Source organism: Parus major, chromosome 4A (assembly GCF_001522545.3).
Source record: "Parus major isolate Abel chromosome 4A, Parus_major1.1, whole genome shotgun sequence".
Classification (NCBI taxonomy): domain Eukaryota; kingdom Metazoa; phylum Chordata; class Aves; order Passeriformes; family Paridae; genus Parus; species Parus major.
The window spans coordinates 16482800-16502681 of record NC_031772.1 but is presented as its reverse complement, the minus strand read 5'-3'; the positions used below and the strand labels follow the sequence as shown (position 1 = coordinate 16502681).

Genomic DNA, 19882 nt, shown 5'->3' with positions numbered 1-19882 from the left:
TGGTGGTGAGTGGTTCTCACGGAGCAGGGCTGCAGCAGCTGCTCCCTCCCCACTCCTGGGCAGTGTTGGACTGCCCATCCCAGTGGTTCCTTTTAGTCACAGTGGGTGGCACGGGAATGGGAAAAGCAATTAAAGAAATTCCAGCTTCTCATCTGAATCATCGAGTTAATCTCATGCAGTGAGAACGTTTGTCCTCCAGCCCTTCCCAAGGAAATTTCCTTTTGTCTCCTCAAACACCCCGTGAGCCAGAAGGAAAAATGAACAAGAGCACCTGCCCAAAGTGCAAGATATTCTCCTCCAGTTATCCTATGTGCTTCCATCCTCACCTCCTCTCCTTCCCCACCTGCTCTCTTCTTCCTGCACGAAGTTCCTTTAATCCCAAACATTGCAGGGAGCAGTTAAGCATTTAGCAGTGAGGTGTGACATGAAGACGAGACTTTGGACAAACCCAGCTTTGCTCTGCCCAGGTATTTTCCAGAGGTTGTGGAAACTGGGCTGCATCTTTGTTTGCATCAGAGGGTGCTCCCACATAGCTTTGCACCCACAGCATGTCCTGTTCTGAGAGTGGAGGAAAAAAATCAAGCTAAAAGGAGGTGGGTCCTTCCCTGAGGTGCTTTGCATAATATTTCAGTGAAGTGTTCAGTTCCTTCCCCTTTAATCAATTCTGCCCCATCTGCATCGAGCATCCCGTGTCCACAGCTCTGCCTTTTCAGTAATAACCTCATCAGGGACAGTGCAGACAGACTTGTGCTTCTGCAGAGTCTGGCTGATGTCATGTCTCGCCTCAAGGACTTTCCTGGGTCCTCTGGGGAAGGGCTGTTAACAGATGTTAAAACACACACGTGTGGGTCTTGTGCCCCTCGGGCTCCCCGGGAGAGGCTCCCTGTGCCAGCCCTGTTCCCATGGAAAGAGGAACAGGCACCCCAGGGCTGCATGGGCGGAGATAACATCACTGCAGGGCAGGAAGAGATGGTACAAGGGAACATCTCTGAAGAAAGGATTTGGGGTGGCTGGCTGTCAGGGGTGTCAAACCTGCCTTTTAGATGTCCCCACCCACACATCCCTGGCAGCAGGAACGAGCAGAGGTGAGGGGGAGCAGGCAGACAGGGATCTGAGAAGGCAGCACAGTTTTGAAAGCCCTGTCCAGTTCCCATCTGCCAGCTCCAGGGGTGAGCAAGCTGTGACTGGGAGAGTTTGCAATGGACACAGCAGCATTTATAGCATGACTTGTTTGACAGCTCCTGGCACGAGCAGAGGACAGGGAGATGGTTTTTAATAGCATGTTTGTATTATAAAAAGAACTCTGTTTCAACTGAGATTCCCTGGACAGAGGCAAAAGACATTCAGGCAAGGACAGCACTGCCGGTGTTGCTGCAGAAGTGAAGCAGATGGGAAGTTCAGTGTGTCACCTTGAAAACACAGATCATCACAGCTCTGCTCCTGCTGTCCTTGAGAGCTCCCCTGGTCACTCCAGCAGCACGTCCAGAAATCACTCTGGGGTCTGATTTGGAGGGAACAGGACTTTGGAAGTGGAATTAGACTTATATCATATTCTTTTGGTCTTTGTGTTGGAGAGACAGATCTCACCCAGAGCAGGAACACGGAGGTGGCCACAGGTCCCACGCTGCTGATGGAGAACTGGGAGAAGCCTGGAGCTGCCCTGCCAGGCCATGGAGTGGTTGGTGTTGGGCACAGCACGTGCTGCTGCTGCCTGTCCCCTCTGCTGGCTGTGCTCACACATGTCACACCTAGATCACATTCCTGCCCACCAGCTGTGGGGACAAGAGGTGGTGCATTCAGATGCCAAGATTATCCTAAAATACAGTGATCTTATGTAGGTCATTTACTTAGTCTTGAAGCCATCCCCAGACTTTTTACTGTTGTTGAAAGTGTTCCCTGGGATGTGGAGACAGATGTGTGGTGCTACCCTGGATTTGTCTGAGATGTTTGCATGCTGGGAGGGCAAGTGGGGTATCCTGGAGAGGAAAATGCTCACATTTTCCTGCTGGGAGATGCTGGGCAGGGCTGTGGGGGATGGAACATGGTGAGCACAGCTGTGTCTGAAGGGGGGACCCTGTCCTGCAGAAGAGGGAGACTGGAGGAGAGGATTCCTGGCTTCCCTTGATCTGCACAGACTGTCCTACCAGCCCTTCAAAGAAAAACACCCCATTCCTGGGTCTCCTCCAAGAAAGAACTTCTGGGAATTTCCTGAATTGCAGCATCCCTAAGAGTTTGCCTGTAATATTTGCTTTGCTTGGCTGCATGATTGGCAGCATGGACACATCACATTCACGTCAGAGCACCTGAAATGCTGTCCCTGCTTCCCAGGAAAGCAGCCTGCTTTATTGGACTGCAGTGAGGGATTTCCTTGGAGGTGAAGAGGGAAGGGAGCTCGATGAGTAAAAACAAATATCAGAACAATGAAAGCTAGAAAGCAACTGTCTAGGATATTAATCTCTCAGCCCCACTGTTATTTAGGATTTTTCACAGAGTATTCTGAGGTGGAAGAGACTAAACCATCTCTCCAGCAGAGGAAAATTGAGGAAGGTGTTTCCAGGTCTCTGAGCCCTCTGTTCACAGGTTTTCTTGTTGCTGTTGAATACAAGTGAAGTTGCAAAAACCACATTTAAATCCTGCATTTTATCCTAATTTAGGAGGCCATCTAAAACATGTTCATCTCATGGCTTTGCTCCTCTCTTTGGAATTTGACAGAAACTGAGCTGCTAACACAGAAAACGAAGCTCATAGATGGAACAGAGGAGCCACAGGGTCCCATCCCCTCTGGATCCCACTAATTGCACCCTGGAGAGGGGCCAGCTGAACTGAACACCCAAACTTGATAAAAAACATTAGAAAAGGATGTTTTGGGAGAGACCAGCTGTATTTATTTGGTGTGTAAATTAACCTGAAAATACACACTCTTCACTTCAAATCTTGTCATGCAAACCCTGTGAGTTTAAGCTGTTGTTCTGAAACTCAATAGCCCTAAATTATATTTGCTCTGAACCAGGGTGGAACTTGGTCCAGAGCAGAGTTCATAAAGTCAAATTTGACTGGAAATATGGGCTGATTCCCCATCCTGCAATAACCCAAGGAGCAGGCCCTAGGGTAGCACACAAGCCAGCTCCTGTGCTGGGGTCAGGCTGATTTCTTTTATTTTGGACTGAAAATATTTAGGGTTTTCTTAGAAATGACTTTTTCCACAGCAAACTCATAGCTCTTGAAAAATGAAAGGGTTTGAGAGCGCAATAAAATCTTTCTGTTGTTATTTTTTTCTTCCAGTATGAAACACCCCTGCCAGCTCCCCATCCTTTTATTTCTCACAAATGTTCTTTTACCGAGCAGCACTCTTTCCATTAAATGTTTTCAGGCTATGCCATTCTCTTGGAGCTGCATTTCCACCAGCATCTGTGCAGCCCACATGAGGAAAACCAGGGCTGATCAGGGATGTGCTGCAGTGCCAGGTGGTGACAGCGACCAGGGGCCAGCAGGGACGTGCTGAAAGGCTGGGTTGGACATGAGCACACTCAGCCAGCACAGGCAAGGCTGCAGGGCGTCCCTGAGCACGGGGTAAACTCACATGGCAGTGTTTAGGGTAGGCAGCACTCGGGGTTTGCCCTACGTGGAGTTTGATTTATTATTTCATGACTGAAATTTGACGTAATATTGCATGCGTGCCAACGTGTGTGTGCTACCCCACGTGTGATCCAAATGGTGTGGCCAAACTGTTAAAGCAATTCCTCCTTACTTCGTTAGCTCCTTCTGTTAAAAACACTAAAAATGCCTGTGCTTTCACAGAGAAGTTAGCATCCTCCATGTGCTGCACAGCAGATGGTGCAGTAATGGTGGAGGCGTATTTTACAATAACCCTTTTCCACAGGGGGAAATCGAGGCATTGAGAAGTCTCTTTCTGATGGCTGAGTGTCAGGGGTGGAGAAAAACTACAGGGCTGCAGGAGATGGTGAAACAGTGCCCTGAGCTTTACAGGCTGAGCTCATCCAAACTCCAGCTGCTCTGCTTCCATCAGTGGACTCTTCCAAGGTCAGGAGGAGTAAGAGGTTATTTCCACAAGACAACCTGGACTGCTGCATATTGACATCTCCCTCCAGAAGTCTCTGCCCCCCTTCTAAGGGCTGTAAAGGGCTGTAGGAAGCCCATGGGCAAACACCTCCTGTTTTAATCACCTTGGCAGATGCCTACAGCTGAGTGGGATCTCAATAATGCCCAGGGAAGGGTCTGAGCACTGTCCCCCAGCTGACCAGTGCAGAACCCCAGCCATGCAAAGTTCCTCAGCATCAGAGTGGGGATTCCTGATGGGAACAGCTGCTGAATTCCTCAGGAGCTGTAGTGGTTTAACCCCAGTGGGCAGCTCAGCCACACAGCTGCTCACTCACTCAGCAGTGAGGGGGAGGAAGTTAGAAGGGTAAAAGTCCTCCCAAAGGCCAGAGCACTTTTGTATAAATCTTGCCTCAGATAATTCTGAAAGAAAATACATTTGTAAATGCCAAAATTTCCCAATGGGCTCCCTACAGGGAGGCAAGGGAGCCAGCTCAGCTACTAAGTTCTGCCTCGTGAATAGCTGTGCTAATAATAGCCACTGAAATTAGATCAAACCACAGGACAGTGACAATAACAGCTCCGATTTTTCAGAAGAGCTGAATGACTTGTGACCACACCTTTTCCAAAGGCTGGCTATGAATGGCACAAGAGGAGCTCTTTAATGCTGATCCCTCCTGAAAAGCTGGGCTTGACAACAAATGCTAAGCCCCTGGGATAGCTGACCCTCCAGTCTTCCAGAGTGTTACCATTGATTATCCCAGACTTGAGTGCTGAACTTTACAGCAGGACATAACTGAGCAGCCAGCCCAGAAGTGAGATGTCATCAGTGACTCCAGTTGGGAGTTAAACACTGATAATGACATCTAAGATGAATTTATCACTGCATTTCTGGTTGCTTTCTCCTACACCAGAGATATTACTTAGGAGGAGCTATGTAAACTCATCTGAACTCAAACGGGGTGTGCAGTGATGGGGGAGAATATGTCAAATATTGTGCTATTTTGGCCCCAACACTGTGCCAATGCTACTTTTATTTCACATTTTTACATGTCTCCATCACCACACACCCTACATGCGAGCAGTACCCGGTGTGATCCAGCACATTCAGGTGTTGGGATGGGCTCTCCCAACCCCCTGGGTCTGGGCAGTGAGGAGCGTTGGCTGTGAAGGCTGCTGCTGTCCTTAGCTCTGGGTCTGCTCACATCTGTTTTGAATGAACTGTAGAGGCAAAGCCACCCCTGTGAAGGTGCTGCACCTGTCCCCATTGTCCCCACTCAGCCATCCCTTAGGACCCTGTCACCTTTGCTGATCCCCGTGTCCAACGGGGTGCAGCATCGTCCCGGAGAGTGACTGGGCTGCCTGGCAGCAGCAGCTCTTCCCTCACCATCTCATTCCTCTGCAAGAGACATGCTGGGGACCCATCTCTCCTCACTGTTGGCTGCCAGGGGAGTGAGGATGAGGAGGATGAAGTGCTCTGCCCTGCCCATCCCCAGCAGGACACGCTGTCCGAGGGAGTGCTGCAGCTATTTCAGCTGGAGGAGCCGGCTCGGAACCGGCAGCGAGGGGAGGATGTGCTGCAGTCATAAAAATTCCACCGAGATAAATCAATAGAGGGAGGAGGAGAATGAGAGGGAGGGATGGCAAAGTCAGACTTTCTTCGACTCTGCACACAAAAGAGAGGGAGGAATGGGGGTCATGCAGGTTCAAGAGGAGTGGAAGGGACCAAAGATCACGTCAGGAGCTATCAGGAGCAGGTGACTGACTGCAGCACACACTGGTGGAACTGGATCTGGGGTCTGGTTCAGACAGCTGCTGAGTGCCAGACTTGTTCCTGCGTGGCATTAATTAGCACCTTCTCAGGCAGGCTGGAAAAGAGTTTAAGGAGCAAACTGACTTGCAGCAGTGAGCAGCAGAGTGGTGGGCTAATGGTGTGGGCTACTGCCAGTCCAACCCAGGCAGGAGCTGCCTCCCAGAACTGCCAGTTATCCATGAGCTAGGACACACTGTCTTAGCAAAACTGAAGGCCCTTATTGTGGTGGAAATTCTCTTTTCTGTCAGTGAAAGACAGGATTTTTAACTGGTTGCACCCAGAGCTGGGACCATGCAGCCCCAGCTTTCTTTTTGACTCTCCAGCAAGGGGTATCCACCCAAGGACCCAGAGTGCTCTGGGTTTTCCTCTGAACCCTTTGCAGTGTAAGTCCTGTAGCAGGGGGTGGATTGTCGCTGGATTTATGCACAGCACTACTATTGCTCTGTGTACAAATTAGGTGTGTGGAACAGGGCTGGGCTGTACCTCAATAAATAACAGAAAGAACTTTCTGCTTGCCTCCTCTGCTAAGCTGGTGAGCAGCTTTCCCACCTGTGATAGAAAGGTGTAGCTGAACCTAAGGCTGGATTCAGCCAACATCCACACTGCCCCTTCATGTCTGTGCTTAAAAGGAGTATTGAGTTGAGTTGCCAGGAGGAAGCCCAAGGTCTTCTTTGTATGGTTCTGGTTTTCCAGGCTCAGCACACCAGTAAACACAGAGTCTTTGGCTCTTCCTAAGTGTGCCATGGATGTCCTGGGCCTGAGCTAATGGTGAGCCTGGGAAGGTGTCAGTGGTCACCAGCACCTGCTCCCAGACTGAGAAAATAAATTTCCTGGCTGTGACTGCCTGCAGGCCAGAGGAGCAGGCTCTGCCTGGCCTGAATCCCTCTCAGAACATCCCACTCTTCCTTGTCTTTCCCAGGAATACACCATTGACATCTTCTTTGCTCAGACGTGGTACGACCGGCGCCTGCGGTTCAACAGCACCTTGAAGGCGCTGACACTGAACACCAACATGGTGAGCCGCATCTGGATCCCTGACACCTTCTTCAGGAACTCCAAACGGGCTGATTCCCACTGGATAACCACTCCTAATCAGCTCCTCCGCATCTGGAATGACGGAAAAGTGCTCTACACCCTCAGGTACATCCAGCAGGCTCTGCTGAGGGGAGGGAACAAAGAGATGGTCAAGGGGTTCCCTAAATTAAAATCCTTTATAATGTTGTCTTGGTCAGTCCAGCTATTTTATTCTGTTAATAAACATTTGGCTCTTTGTTCCCATAACTTCTCACTTCCATAAACGAATCTGAAAAGTTGACTAAACAGAAGGGCTTTTTGAAGGTGAAACTTAGATGTTTTTCCTCACCTTGAAAATATCCAAACATATATTTTTGGTTTGGAATGTTCCTGCAAACAGACTGATCTTCAGCAAATTAGTTCTCAGGGAAGTGAGAATGCCTCTGTCACATTTAGGTGTTGGAATCAAACCATCTTCACCAGCTCAAAATCTCTTTCTCTCTCTCCCTGTCTCAGGCTGACAATCGAGGCTGAATGTCTGCTCCAGCTGCAGAATTTCCCAATGGACACCCACTCCTGCCCTTTGGTTTTTTCCAGTTGTGAGTATACATATTTTTAAGATAGCTTTAGAAGGTGAGCAGAGAAACTTCAGTGGAGTAATACTTTCCTGGGGAAACCATCCTCCCTTTTAGCTACGTTTTTTCACCTAATTTCTATGGCACCCTTCCTGAGCCATTACCCTTCATGGCCTGAAGCTTCCTCCCACTCCTGGGCTAGCAAAGGTCATCAGGGACAGATTCACAACATCTCTGAGTTTCTCCTTAACTGGGGTGGATGGTTGGAGGAGATTATTTCACGCACCTTCTGGTCACTCCAGACAGAACACGGATATATTCTGGTGGACAAATGGCACCAATCCTGCCTTGTGTCTTCCCCTTCTCCTCTGAGTGAGGTCTGCAAACGTTCTGCTCCAAAGGAGGGTTGCTCAGACCTCCCCTCTCAGCCACTACTCCTCCAGACTCTTCAGCAGAGAGGCCTTCCCATGTTATCACATCTCCTCTGGTAATTTTGCAGGGAGCCTTTCTGCACCAAGAGATCTCTGTCCTTGTGCGTGGGTGGGAAATCTGATTTAATCATCTGAGCTCGGGTTCTCCTGCTTCCCCTGCTACTGAAGAGATGCAGCTCCGAGCTCTGAGGTGCTTCAGAAGGAGGCAGCATGCTGAGGAGATCTCATCCCTTCATGTCCCACCACTCCTCATTCTTTGCTAATTAATGGTGCATGCCGTACACGCTTGGTAATTAGAAACACGCTGTTAGTTAGCTGCCAAGCTCTTACTCCATCCTCCTCCAAGGGCCTTACTCCTGGGTTCCTGCTTCACAGCAGGCTTGTTTTCTTATCAAGAAAGCCAGAGGCAGGAGAAGCTATGCTGCAGCCTGCAGGGCCAGGTTTTCTTCTCCATGGGGAGTGCGCCCCTTCTTTTCCACAGATCAGCCCCGAGGGCAAGAGGTACAGGGAGCACACAGAGCAGCCAGAACCATGCTGGCAGCTTCGTATTCCTGTGTACTCAAGCCTGGGATTGCAGTCATGAGGTGCCAGCAGCCCCAGGGAGCTAAAACCCTTCAAGATTTCAGGCTGGTGGAGTCACAGAACCGCAGAACACTCGGGGCAGGAAGGGGCCTTTGGAGATCATCCAGAACAGTCCCACGGACAGGCAGAGTCACCTAGAGCAGGTCACACAGGAATGCAGCCAGGTGGGGTTCTGAATCCAGAGTTTTGACTCCAGAATCGTGGGAGAGAGACTCCACAGCCTCCCTGGGCACATTGCTCTGCCACCCTCTGAGAAGCTTTTCCTCAAACCAGCAGAGTCCTCTTGGACCAGCCCACATCTCATTCCCAGCAGTGCAGTCCTTAGAAAGGCTCTGTTTCTGTGCCTTCCCCATCCCCAGGATCTGAAGGCCACGAGGGGAGATGCAGTCCCTGCTGCCATTCCATGTGGGAATGCGTCAGGGAATCGAATCAAAAGGCACCAGAAACACCTGCCTGAAGGGTTCATGTTTGCAGAACAGCCCTGGTGAGGAGCCAGTGCTCCTGCAGTCAGGGTGGTGCCCGAGGTGGGGGTGCCTGGCATGCTCTTCCACTGATGCCTGTGGATGGATTTTCCCAGATGGATACCCTCGGGAGGAGATTGTCTATCGCTGGAGACGCTACTCCATCGAGGTCTCTGACCAGCGCACCTGGAGGCTCTACCAGTTTGACTTCACGGGGCTGAGGAACACCTCGGAAGTCCTCAGGACTGGGGCAGGTGAGACAAGGGCAGGCAGCCCACAGGAGCACCTGTGCTGGAGGCCTAGCGGGAGGCAAAGGAGTGGGGATGGAACAACAGCATGGTCAGAGAAAAAAAACTAAAAATGAAGGATTGGACCTTGGCTAGAGGGAGCAGAAGTGATGGGGGTGAAGGGAGAGGAGAAGATGGAGCAAGGAGAGGCCAGAACCACTGAGATCTGTGAACTGTGGGGTGACAGTGCTGATGTAAATGAAGCTATCCTCCCTAGGGTCAGGAGGGAGAGGAGAGGGAACTTGAATCCCCTCTTGTTGCAGTGTGTGCACGCTGTGTAATCTCTGGGTGCTGCTTATGACTGGAACGGGGGTGGAGAAATCACAACTCACAGGTCTTGATCTTTCCTTCTGTAAACTTGTGTCAGGCTGATGAACGCTTGAGCTGTGCTTTAGGAGACAGGGACAAGGCTGCATGTGTGAAGAAACTAAATAATGGAAGCCCTTCAGCTCCTCCTCCTCCTCATAATAGCTCACATCCCCTTTCCTTCCCACAAAACAACTGAGGAAAGCCTCTGGATTCCTGAAGGTGGAGTGAGCTCATACTTTTAAGCCCTCTGAAACTGCAAGGAGCAGTGCTTCTCCCACTCTGCAGGAAGCTGCTGCTCTCAACAGTGACAGCCAGGGTAGAAAGGCAGCACAAACTGGGACAAGAAGTGAAAGTGTCTTGAATGCACCAGCGGCCCTCTGATGCTTGTAATTCTCTTTTTTTGGTAATTGCTTGCAAGCTCCATCTTAACCCCAGAGCTGTCAGGTGGCTTTCTTCCAATATTCACTGTGAGCCTCTGAAAAAAGAAAGAACTGCCACTGTAAGTTGCCAAATGAGCAATTAGGATGTATAGCAGCACATGCCTTTCCCAGAGGCAGAACCAGACTCTCAGTGGAAGTGATTGAAGGACACCTCCTTTGTCACAGCTCAGGTAGTTGGTTAGCAAGCCAGGCCATGCAGCCTGTTACAGCCAAAGAGCTTCTATAGAAAAGAAATCCTCACAGCAATCAGCTGAGGATAAATGCTGCCTGCAGTTCCTTCCCTGAAACTTTTCCAGACTCTGTGCTTTTCAGTGTCCCTAGCCAGGCCAGTAGGAATGCAGCCTGCTGGCCATATGGGCAGCCAGGCAAACAGCCAGTTGGGAACCACAAAGTCAGCTCTGAAATTAGTCACAAAGGCATCAAGCAGCTCAGCTACAGAGCCAGCCAGGTAGCCACAGAATCCAACCAGCCCCAAAACCAGCGAGTCACCAAACCTACTCAGCCAGCCACGTTAACAATCTGGGCAGCTACAAAAACAGATGGACAGGCACTTAATGAGAAAACCTCATCAGAAACTCCAAAGTGTAAAGCTTTGCTCCTTTTTCTGCTCTAGGAAGCCCCATGTTACGATTCCAATGTCTCTGCTGTTTTTTCCTAGGGGAGTACATGGTGATGACAGTGTCTTTTGACCTAAGCAGACGTATGGGTTACTTTGCCATTCAGACCTACATTCCCTGCATCCTGACTGTTGTTCTTTCCTGGGTTTCCTTCTGGATCAAGAGAGACTCCACGCCAGCCAGGACATCTCTGGGTAAGAGACAGGATGATGCATGTCTGATGCTTGTCAAACTATGCCAGGCAAGCAGACTGGCAGTGTTGGACTACAAAATCTCCTGAAGCACTTTGCCATTTTCTGGCATTTTTGAGCTTACCAGAGAATATTCCCCTCCTTCAGCTTCCTGTGTGTAACACTCCAGAGCTCAACCAAACCTCCAGCTGTGCTGGCTTGGGCTGCTGGATTATCTCAGGAGAGCACCTCACTCTCATGGCTTCATCTGAAACCCAAGCACAGCCTTTTCCAAGCTGGCAATGGGATATTCTCATGCACCAAAAGGGAGAGGGAGGGGCTGAGCTGTGGCATTGCAGTGCTGCCCAAAGCACTGCACATTTTCCACGTTTCCTCACAACTTTTCAAGGTTTCTGTGTAGGGCTGCTGACAGGAAGGTTGTAGGGTCAATGGGCAGAGTTGCTTGGCTGCACCCACAGAGCCCCAGGCTCTGGCAGGAGCTGGAAGCTCTGTAGGTACAACCTTCTTCTGTCAGTCACCCCACGGGACCCAGAGAGTAGCTCTGCCTATTGTTTAGATTTTTCTCAGCAAACTGCTCCTTGAGGCAGGAGAAACACTTCTGTTGATTGAATGCTGCTCTGATAGGTGCTGGGGAGATCTTTCAGAGGCTATAATACGCTTTGGCTGCATCTGCATTTTGCAGCAAGCTGTGATTCCCAGCTCTGTCCTTCCTATCAGCCCCGCTGACTTTGCCTTTAATTGGAGGTAGCATTCCCAGCCCTGCTTGCAGGTCTCTGTGGAGAGGAGAGGAGGGGCCATCAGCTATTCAGAGCCCATCCATGATGGCCATACCTCCCCACCTCCCTCTCAAATTAATTACTTTGGTGCTCATGGAGAGAGGAGGAGGAGGAGGGTGTCATTTCCAATGAAGGTGAGGGTGTGCCATAGTCTGTGGCTGGTAAAGGAAAGAACAGCGAGAAGAAAATGTGCATGGTTCTAGTGACTGTCTCAAAAACCAAAGGCAAGTTTCCCCAGGAGAGGGGCCAGTCTCTATGGGAGGGGACTACAGCCCATGAAGAATATTGTATTCTCTCCACAGCCCCTGCTGTACTTAATAAAAGTGATCCCCAGCACATTTTGAGGCTGCCAGCCTACATTAGGGAGATGTACACTGGACCAGTTCCACTGGCACTTCAAAAATACGGAAGTCACATCACATCTCCTAATGCAAGTATGGCAGGAAAACATGAAAATCTCTTGCCTTGCTCACCCCCAGAGGCACTGAGGTGACCTCAGGAAAGGGTGGCAAGTGGATTTAGGTGGATGCTAGAGAAGGAGAAGCAGGTGGACTTCCTGCTTCTTCCCCACATCCTGAAAATCAGCGGAGGAGATCACAATACCAACTCCTGTAGCTGATCCTTTGCTGGCTCCCGACACTTCATCTCTGGAGGTAGAAACGGGAGTGTTGCTGCTTCTGCAAAACCAATTCCAGGCCCCACTCATGTCAAAAGAAATTCCTTATCACCTCCTACGTGATACTTGCCCTCTGCATCAAGGAATGGATCGATTGTGAAGAGCTGTCTCTGAAGAGTAGCCAGGAGCAGATTGAAAATTTATGGGTAGGAATGGGACCAAGGAAACAAAGGGAACCTTTATGTGGCAGGTATCTACTACAGGGCAGCCTGGTGACCAGGGAGCAGAACAGCACTGGCAGATTTTTCAGGACATTTTCCAAAGAGCACAAGGGTTCTCAATCCCTGGGTGTAGGAAATCAGGAAAGGAAGGCAAGAGACCAGCATGGATGTGTCAAGAGCTTCTGGTCAGACTAAAGGACAAGAAGGAAATGCACAGGCAGTGGAAGCAGGGACAGGTATCCTGGGAGGAGTACAGGGACACTGCCCAGTTGTGTAGGGATGGCGTTAGGGATGCAGAGGATGCTCACAGGGGCTTCTCCAGGTTTGTCAGCCAGAAAGGGAAGGTCAAAGCAGGTTGAATACCACTGCCAAACTGGTAGAAATGGACAAGAAGGAGGCTGAGGTACTTTTTTTGCCTCAGCCTTCACTGGCAGCCTCTCTCCCCACATTCCACAGTGGATGGACTGCCAGGTGGGGACTGGAGCAGCAAAGTCACTCTCACTGCAAGAGAAGATCAGCTTTGAGACCACCTGAAGAGCCTGAACATCCATAAGTCTATGGAACTGACAAGATACATCCCAGAGCATGGCTGATGTGGTTTCCAAGCCATTCTCCATGATACTTGAAAGGTCATGGCAGAAAAGGGGAAATATTGCACTCCTTTTCTCAAAGTCTAGACAGGAGGACCTCAGGAACCACAGAACTGTCAGCCTCCCCTGAGTGCCTGGGAAGATTGTGGATCAGATCCTTCTAGAAGCTGTGCTGAGGCACATGGAGGACAGGAGGTGAGGGAAACCCTGCCTGACCAGCCCAGCCTCAGGCAGAGTCTGAGTTTTCTGCTCGTTCACCAGTCCACATTGACAGTCTGTGCCATACCTGAGTTTTGAACATCATTCCTTTTCACAGAGCATGGGCAGAGGGTTCCTCAAGACCACAGTGTGGATGAGCAGAGCCAAAATAGGACCAAACAACCAGAGCAGATGGAAAATGGGGCTGTTTTGAGGGGTGGATGGGTGTAGGAGACAGAAGTGCTCCTTGTCACTACTCAAGCCAGCTGTTTTCTCTCTCAGGTATCACCACTGTGCTCACCATGACCACCCTGAGCACCATCTCCCGCAAGCACCTCCCCCGTGTTTCCTACATCACAGCCATGGACCTCTTCGTCTCTGTGTGCTTCATCTTCGTCTTCGCCGCTCTCATGGAGTACGCCACGCTCAACTACCTGGTGGGAAACAAGAAACCGCTGGAGCACAGCCACAGGAAAGCCAGGCTGGTAGGTCAGAGGGGCCAGCAGAGCTGGATGCCCTTACAACCCCAAGCTGTTTAAAAATATCCTTCCTGAGCCTGCGTTGGAAACTGCTGCTGTGGTTTAGTGCCTGAGCCAGACTGAGTTCAGCCAGTCCTCAGACCACTGTCTGTACTGGGTCTGAGAGGTGAGGCACAACCAGAAAAAGCAGCTGAGGCTCCCTTAAAACAAGGAGACCCCTGACAGAGCCAGGCACCCTGTGCTCTCTTCAGAATTGCTGGAGAGCTTATCAGAACAGCTTAGAATGACTCACGTGGCTGAATGTAAATGCCACTTTAAGACACCTGTGTCATTTTGATCTCTGGATTACAGAGGTATCTTAGGTCACAGAGATGCAGAAACCAACCTCTTTTTTGTGGCCTTCCACCAGAAGACCTCCTGAGTGTGGGGTAGTGAACCCATTATGGGGATGGTGGTCATCATTCGCCTCATCCTCATCCTCTATCATGAGATCTGCCCGAGCTGATGGCAGGTACTTCTGACCCATGAGCTGAAAGAGGCCTCTGAACTGGGGCAGAACTGAAACAGAAACAGATCTCTTCTGGGCCAGGCTCATTTCCCAGCACATCCCCCATATCCATCAAAACCCCCCACCCTCATATCCCAGGCCAGAGCTCTTCCGTGAGGGTCATGATGGGCTGAAAGGAACCACACACAGCCTGTCCTCAGCTTTTCTCCAGGAGCTGGCAGCAACCAGCAGACACATCTGGGCTGTGTGCTGTGTCCTCAGAGACAGCTGAGCTGAGGGAAATGAGGGAATTGGCCAGAACAGATCGAACAGGTCGTGTTCTGCACTGACTATTATTGGCACAGATGGGGAGTCGGTGCAATCAGACCTTTGCTGAGTAGGGCTGTGCCCTGGGATGCCAGGAAGAACACTCAGAGTCAGGCAGGGAGCTGCCAGTTCCCCCAGTAGGCAAATGTGGTGATTCACAACCAGGTGCAGAGACTGGGGATGATCAGTCATCCCTCTCCATTGAACTGCACCCATGATGATCTGATCTACTGCCAGTTGGGTGGGGGTTGGTGTCCAGAACATGTTTTGTTGCTTTTCCCACCCCTTTAACCCTCCTCCCTCTCCCCCTCACAGCCACCCGCCGGTGCACAGGTGATGCCAACCTTCACCACCATCAACATCAACCACATCATGCACTGGCCCCCAGAGATAGAGGAGGATGAGGATGACGACCCCGGCTCCCCGTGCCTGGAGGGAAAGGAATGTGAGAGGTTCTTTTGCTGCATCGAGGACTGCCAGACAGGAATGTGGCGGGAGGGGAGGGTCCGCATCCACATATCCCGCCTGGACTCCTACTCCCGCGTCTTCTTCCCCACCGCCTTCCTGCTCTTCAACATCGTCTACTGGATTGCCTATCTCTATCTCTAGCCCTTCTTTGTCCTCAGCTGGGACGGACTGGGCACCAGCAAGAGGGGCTTCTCAAGGAGCACAGATAGAGAACAGCGTCTCTCCTGTTGTAGTCAGCTGTCAGTCTGAACAACCCGACCTGGTGATTCCCTCTTCCTGCTCTCTCATCTCTTCTGAGAAGAACCAAACAGCTTTTTTTTAGCCTTCTAACATATCTTTTTAGAGAATCTACCCTTCCCCAGACAACCTTCTCTCCAGCACCACCAGCACTGTACTCCTTGTAAGATTACCCAAAAACATCCTATTCCCATCTCAAGCATTAGGGATTTTGTCAAAAACAAAAACCTTAATGTGTTTCATTTTTCCATCCAATCCTAATCCGAAATTTCAAGGGAAGTGACGACAAATGGAGTTTTCTGCATAATTATTAAGACTGGAAAGGAAATACAATACATCTTAGTACTTCTGCACCACTTCCACCAGAACAGACTTTGTGGGGTGCTAGAAGCCTGGAAAGGTCAGAAGGAAATAGTGTGGAACAGGACAGCAGTGCAGCTTTCCCACAGGAGCTGGGCTTGGCTAAAACGTTTTGGGCCTGCCCAGACATCTGATGGTGGCACTGACGAGGATGAAGTTGCTGCAAGCCTCCCCCAGCTCCCCGCAGAGTCTCTATGAAGCATTCCTCACGGATCACTCCAGGACACCCACCCACTGAGGCACTGCTGATTGCCATCAGATGCTGATGAAAAGCACTTCACAAGCTGGAAGGGCCCACCTGCCTTACTGGAGCAGACTCTTCAGGGCCCACGGTGACATTCCTGCTGTGTGACCAGGACTCGGAGCAGGCTCTGCACAGCCAAAAGAGGGAAGGAGTCCTGGTGAGAAAGGCCAGGAGAAGCCTCCTGAGCCTGTTGTGAGGTGGTTTTCTTCGGGCTGTGAATTAGAGGGGCAGTGCTGTCCCACGCAGTGACTCTCATTGATGCCACCAGATCTGCGCTGGGTCGTCGGAGCCAACCTGAGGAAGGGGTACAGGAAAGGGAACACACCCAGCTGCTGTGAATTCCTGCAGCTCAGATGGGTTCCCTTCTTTTTTCATAATTGCATAAAGCAAGAGTTTTCACTCTAACTGGATGGCCCCTCCCAGTTGCCATCATCACTTGGCCTGTTTCCTCATGAAGTCAGGAACTGGAGTGAGTTGTCCTTGGTGGATTTTAAGAAGGACAAGCGTAGTGAGATGGTCCCATCTTAAAGAGATGGAGAAATGCACAGTTTCAGCTGGGCAGAAACTGCATAATAAAGAAGAGGAAACTCAGGCCCAGGGTCCATATTGTGTCAACTGGCTGCCTCCCCATTTACACCAGCTGCTGATGTGGCCCACAGCATGATTGTGAAAAGCAGTGGGCCGTTAATAGTTACTTACGTGTAAATTAGAAACAGAAAAGATCTTTTTTTTTAAAACAGCATGTTTTAGAAAAAAATTAGAACTTAAAAGGCTTGCCAGGAGAGGAAAGCCGGCATGGCTGCAGAGGAAAAGTTAGGAAAGGCTGGCTCACAGGTCAGCTAACGGGGGCAGGAGATTTTACATATTATTGGAGAGCAGTTTGATCTGGTTTAAAGACGGATTTTGACACTGATCTGAATAAGGAAGTGTCATGTTTAATTCATTCACAAATGCAGCCTTACCTGGGTTCCAGATGAACAGCTAGAGCATCTTATTAAGTATACAATAGTACAACACTCAGCTAAGTATAACCTAATAGGGTCAGACCAGCAGAGCTCTGAAAGGGGAAATTGTGCCTGTCTAACCTGTTACAGTTCTTTTAAAATACCAAGTAAGAGATAAAGGTTACTCAGAAGCATAATTTGCTTAGCTACTCCGACAGCTTTTGAAAGGGAGGAAAGAAATTGTGGCGGGCGGTTCTAACTGAGGAAATTGATTTAGCAAAAGAATTATTAAGGAGGTTCTAATTAGAGGAAATTAACTGAGGAGAGGGGGGAAAAAAGAATTGTTAAGGAGGCTCTAATTAGAGGAAATTAATGTTTTAGAGAGAAAGACACAGAGAGGGAGAAGTCTAAGAAAAGAATCAAAACAACTTGCAGACAAGGGAAGCTGCTGGGTGACAGTGCCGACTCCCAGCCAAGCTGGTTGATGCTCTGCTCCCAGTAGCAAAGCGTTATTAGATGTAGCAACAGAAAAACCTCCTATGACTCAGCCCTACACCGACAGGGAGCTGGATTAAACAGGGTCCTGTGATCTCTGTGGGGAGCCAAAAGGAAAGAGCATCCTAGATTAAAACTGGCTCACACGGCAGACTCTGAGTGAAGCACGTCCTCACATTTGGGAAGGCAGCTGTCAGGGGGTGTGTGGGAGGGGACGCCCCGGTGGCAAACCAGGGTCTGTGCCAGATATCTCCTCAACAGGATGGTGGCTTGGAAGGTGTGCAGGCAGTGGAGGCTGCTCTGAACTCAGGCAGCAAAACGAGGAAGAAGTGCAGCTGAGAAAGGGAAGGTGGAAGGGAAAAATTACCAATGTGCAACGGTGCCCAAATGGCTGCAGTTTGCTGTGGCTTGGAAGCTCTTGGTGAACACACATGATTATCATGGGCAGACATGAAGAACAGACTTCAGCCCTGAGAGCAGCAACTTGTTGAAATGAGACCTTTTACAAAATCAGCCAGGAGAGAAACGGGATGTACAAAAACCTCAGAGGGTGACAGGGACTCGGACAAAGTAGACTGGAAAGATTGTTAGATTTCACCAACAAAAGATAAAGCCAACACACACCTAGGCAGTTTAACCAATGATGGAGGATTTGACAGAGGAAAATAGTCTAGCGTGGGCTGGAGCACAAGGAAGCTGATTACTAAGGCTGGGGAAGGAGGAGGGAGGGGGCTTTTTGGCTTAGGGAAATCTGTGCCCATCATCCATAGCACAATAAATAAAGGCATGCACAAATTCAATCATGTTTTTAATTTTCTATAGTATCTCAAAAAAAAAAAGAAAAAAAAAAGAAAAAAAAAAGAAGCTAAGAAAAGCCAAAAAAGAAAAATCTGCCATTCTTTTGAAATTACTTTACAAGGCTCCAGTTTCCTTATGAAATGCTTTTCAGGCTATCAGGAGGGAACACAGGGCACAGAGACATCCAGTAGCCATGAGCTGCCCTGCTCAGTGTGGCCCTGGGAGCTGAGCCCCTCTGTGCCCTCCTAGGCTGGCATTAGACACCGAGCAGCACCACGGGGCTGAGCTGTGCTGCTCTGGGCAGGGAGGACAGAGGCACCAGGGCTGCTGCAGAGCACTTGGGTTGTTTCAAACCACCTGGAGGCTCTGCTGCCTCCTCCTCCCATGGAGGTTTCAACATTCTCCACTTCCCGGGAATGTGGTGGAGGAGCTTCATCCTGCCAGCCTCGCCAGCCAAGTGGGCACTGGGCTTCCCTCACCTCCCTCCTCCCTTCCCAGGACCAGCAAGTCACATTCCCACCCCTGCATCCCCCTGCCGTGGTGACCACAAACACATCCCAGGCCAGCAGGAGCAGGGCAGTGAGCTGGGGCACTGGGGAGCCCACACCTCAGCTCCTGGGGCAGCTTTGGAACAGGGATGGGGAAAGGTCTGGAGCACAAGGGGAAGCTGAGAGAGCTGGGGGGGCTCAGCCTGGAGAAAAGGAGGCTCAGGGGGGACCTTATTGCCCTCTAGAACTCCCTGAGAGGAGGGTGTGATGAGGGGTGGTCTCTTCTCCCAGGCAACAAGAAACAGGGTAAGAGAAAATACACTGTAGTTGTGCCAGGGAAGGTTTAGGGATATTAGGGAATTAGGGAATATTGGGTATTAGGGAAAATTTCTTCATTGTAAGGGTGGTCAGGCTGTGTTAGAGGCTGCCCAGGGCAGTGGTGGAGTCACCGTCCCTGGAGGTGTTTAAAAGATGTGGAGATGTTACTTGGGGAGATGGTTTAATGGAGTTCTTGGCAGTGTTAGATTTACATTTGGAGACAATGATCATAAAAGGTCTTTTCCAACCTAAATGATTCTATGATTCTATCACTCTACTATCTCAGTATCTAATGATGGGGACTGGAAATTATGATCTCAGCATTTATGTCTTGTGGCCTTTGTTTGGAATATAAAAGGAAATCAGGAAAAAGGTTGATTTTTCATTTCTCCACCTCCAATTCCTATTCTTCCCCTCCAAATTATGCCAGATAAGGAACCATTTTTAGCCTGTATGCTCTTCAGGACAGGGATTCTGTTACTGTGTGTTTGTACTGGGGCTGGCACTCTGGGGCTTGGTCCTTGACTGAGATTTCTGGATGCTTCTTATTATACATAATAAACAACATTATACACTGCCCATCCTCACCACTGTCTGTCTACACCTTGTGAGAAGGGTAAAAATTATCCCCTGTCCCCCTCCTGATGGCGTTACTGGAGCTGGTGGATTTATTTATTTCCCCACAGAAAATTACCTTGTTGGAAAGTAGGGAAAAGGTGTCACTGATATTTTTGGGTTTGTTGTTTTTCTTTAAGAAAGGCAGAAGTTGCTTCAGGTCAGCACTGCTCAGGAGCAGCCTCAGCCGTTTAAAGCCATCATTTGTAAAGCAGGAGAAGGCCTTGCTTGTTCCCCTCAGCCTGATGCCATTGTAAATAAAATAACTGATGTTCCCCCAAGTGTCTTGGGGTGGAGGGAGTTTGGCAGTGATATTTGGTGAGCTTTATTTCAGCCTTTCTACATCCCCACTCCTGCTTTTGGAGCCACCATAACCCAAAGGACAGCCCCAGCTCTGGAGAAGGCCTGGCTCACGAGCCACCCCCTTGTCCCTGGGCCCACACAG

The 19882-nt window shown here is 49.9% G+C and overlaps 1 protein-coding gene across 1 annotated transcript in view; it reads left to right on the top strand.

Moving 5' to 3' along the window:
- The window catches only part of LOC107203773 (gamma-aminobutyric acid type A receptor subunit epsilon), a 36189-nt gene extending 16780 nt beyond the window's left edge, over nt 1-19409 (top strand). The window contains exons 4-9 of the mRNA XM_015626154.1: nt 6789-7009; nt 7400-7482; nt 9049-9186; nt 10627-10779; nt 13460-13662; nt 14786-19409. Of these exons, the coding sequence (XP_015481640.1) occupies nt 6789-7009; nt 7400-7482; nt 9049-9186; nt 10627-10779; nt 13460-13662; nt 14786-15079 (1092 nt within the window). The 3' untranslated portion in view covers nt 15080-19409. The remainder of the gene's footprint in view (nt 1-6788; nt 7010-7399; nt 7483-9048; nt 9187-10626; nt 10780-13459; nt 13663-14785) is intronic.
- The last annotated feature ends 473 nt before the right edge of the window (nt 19410-19882 follow it).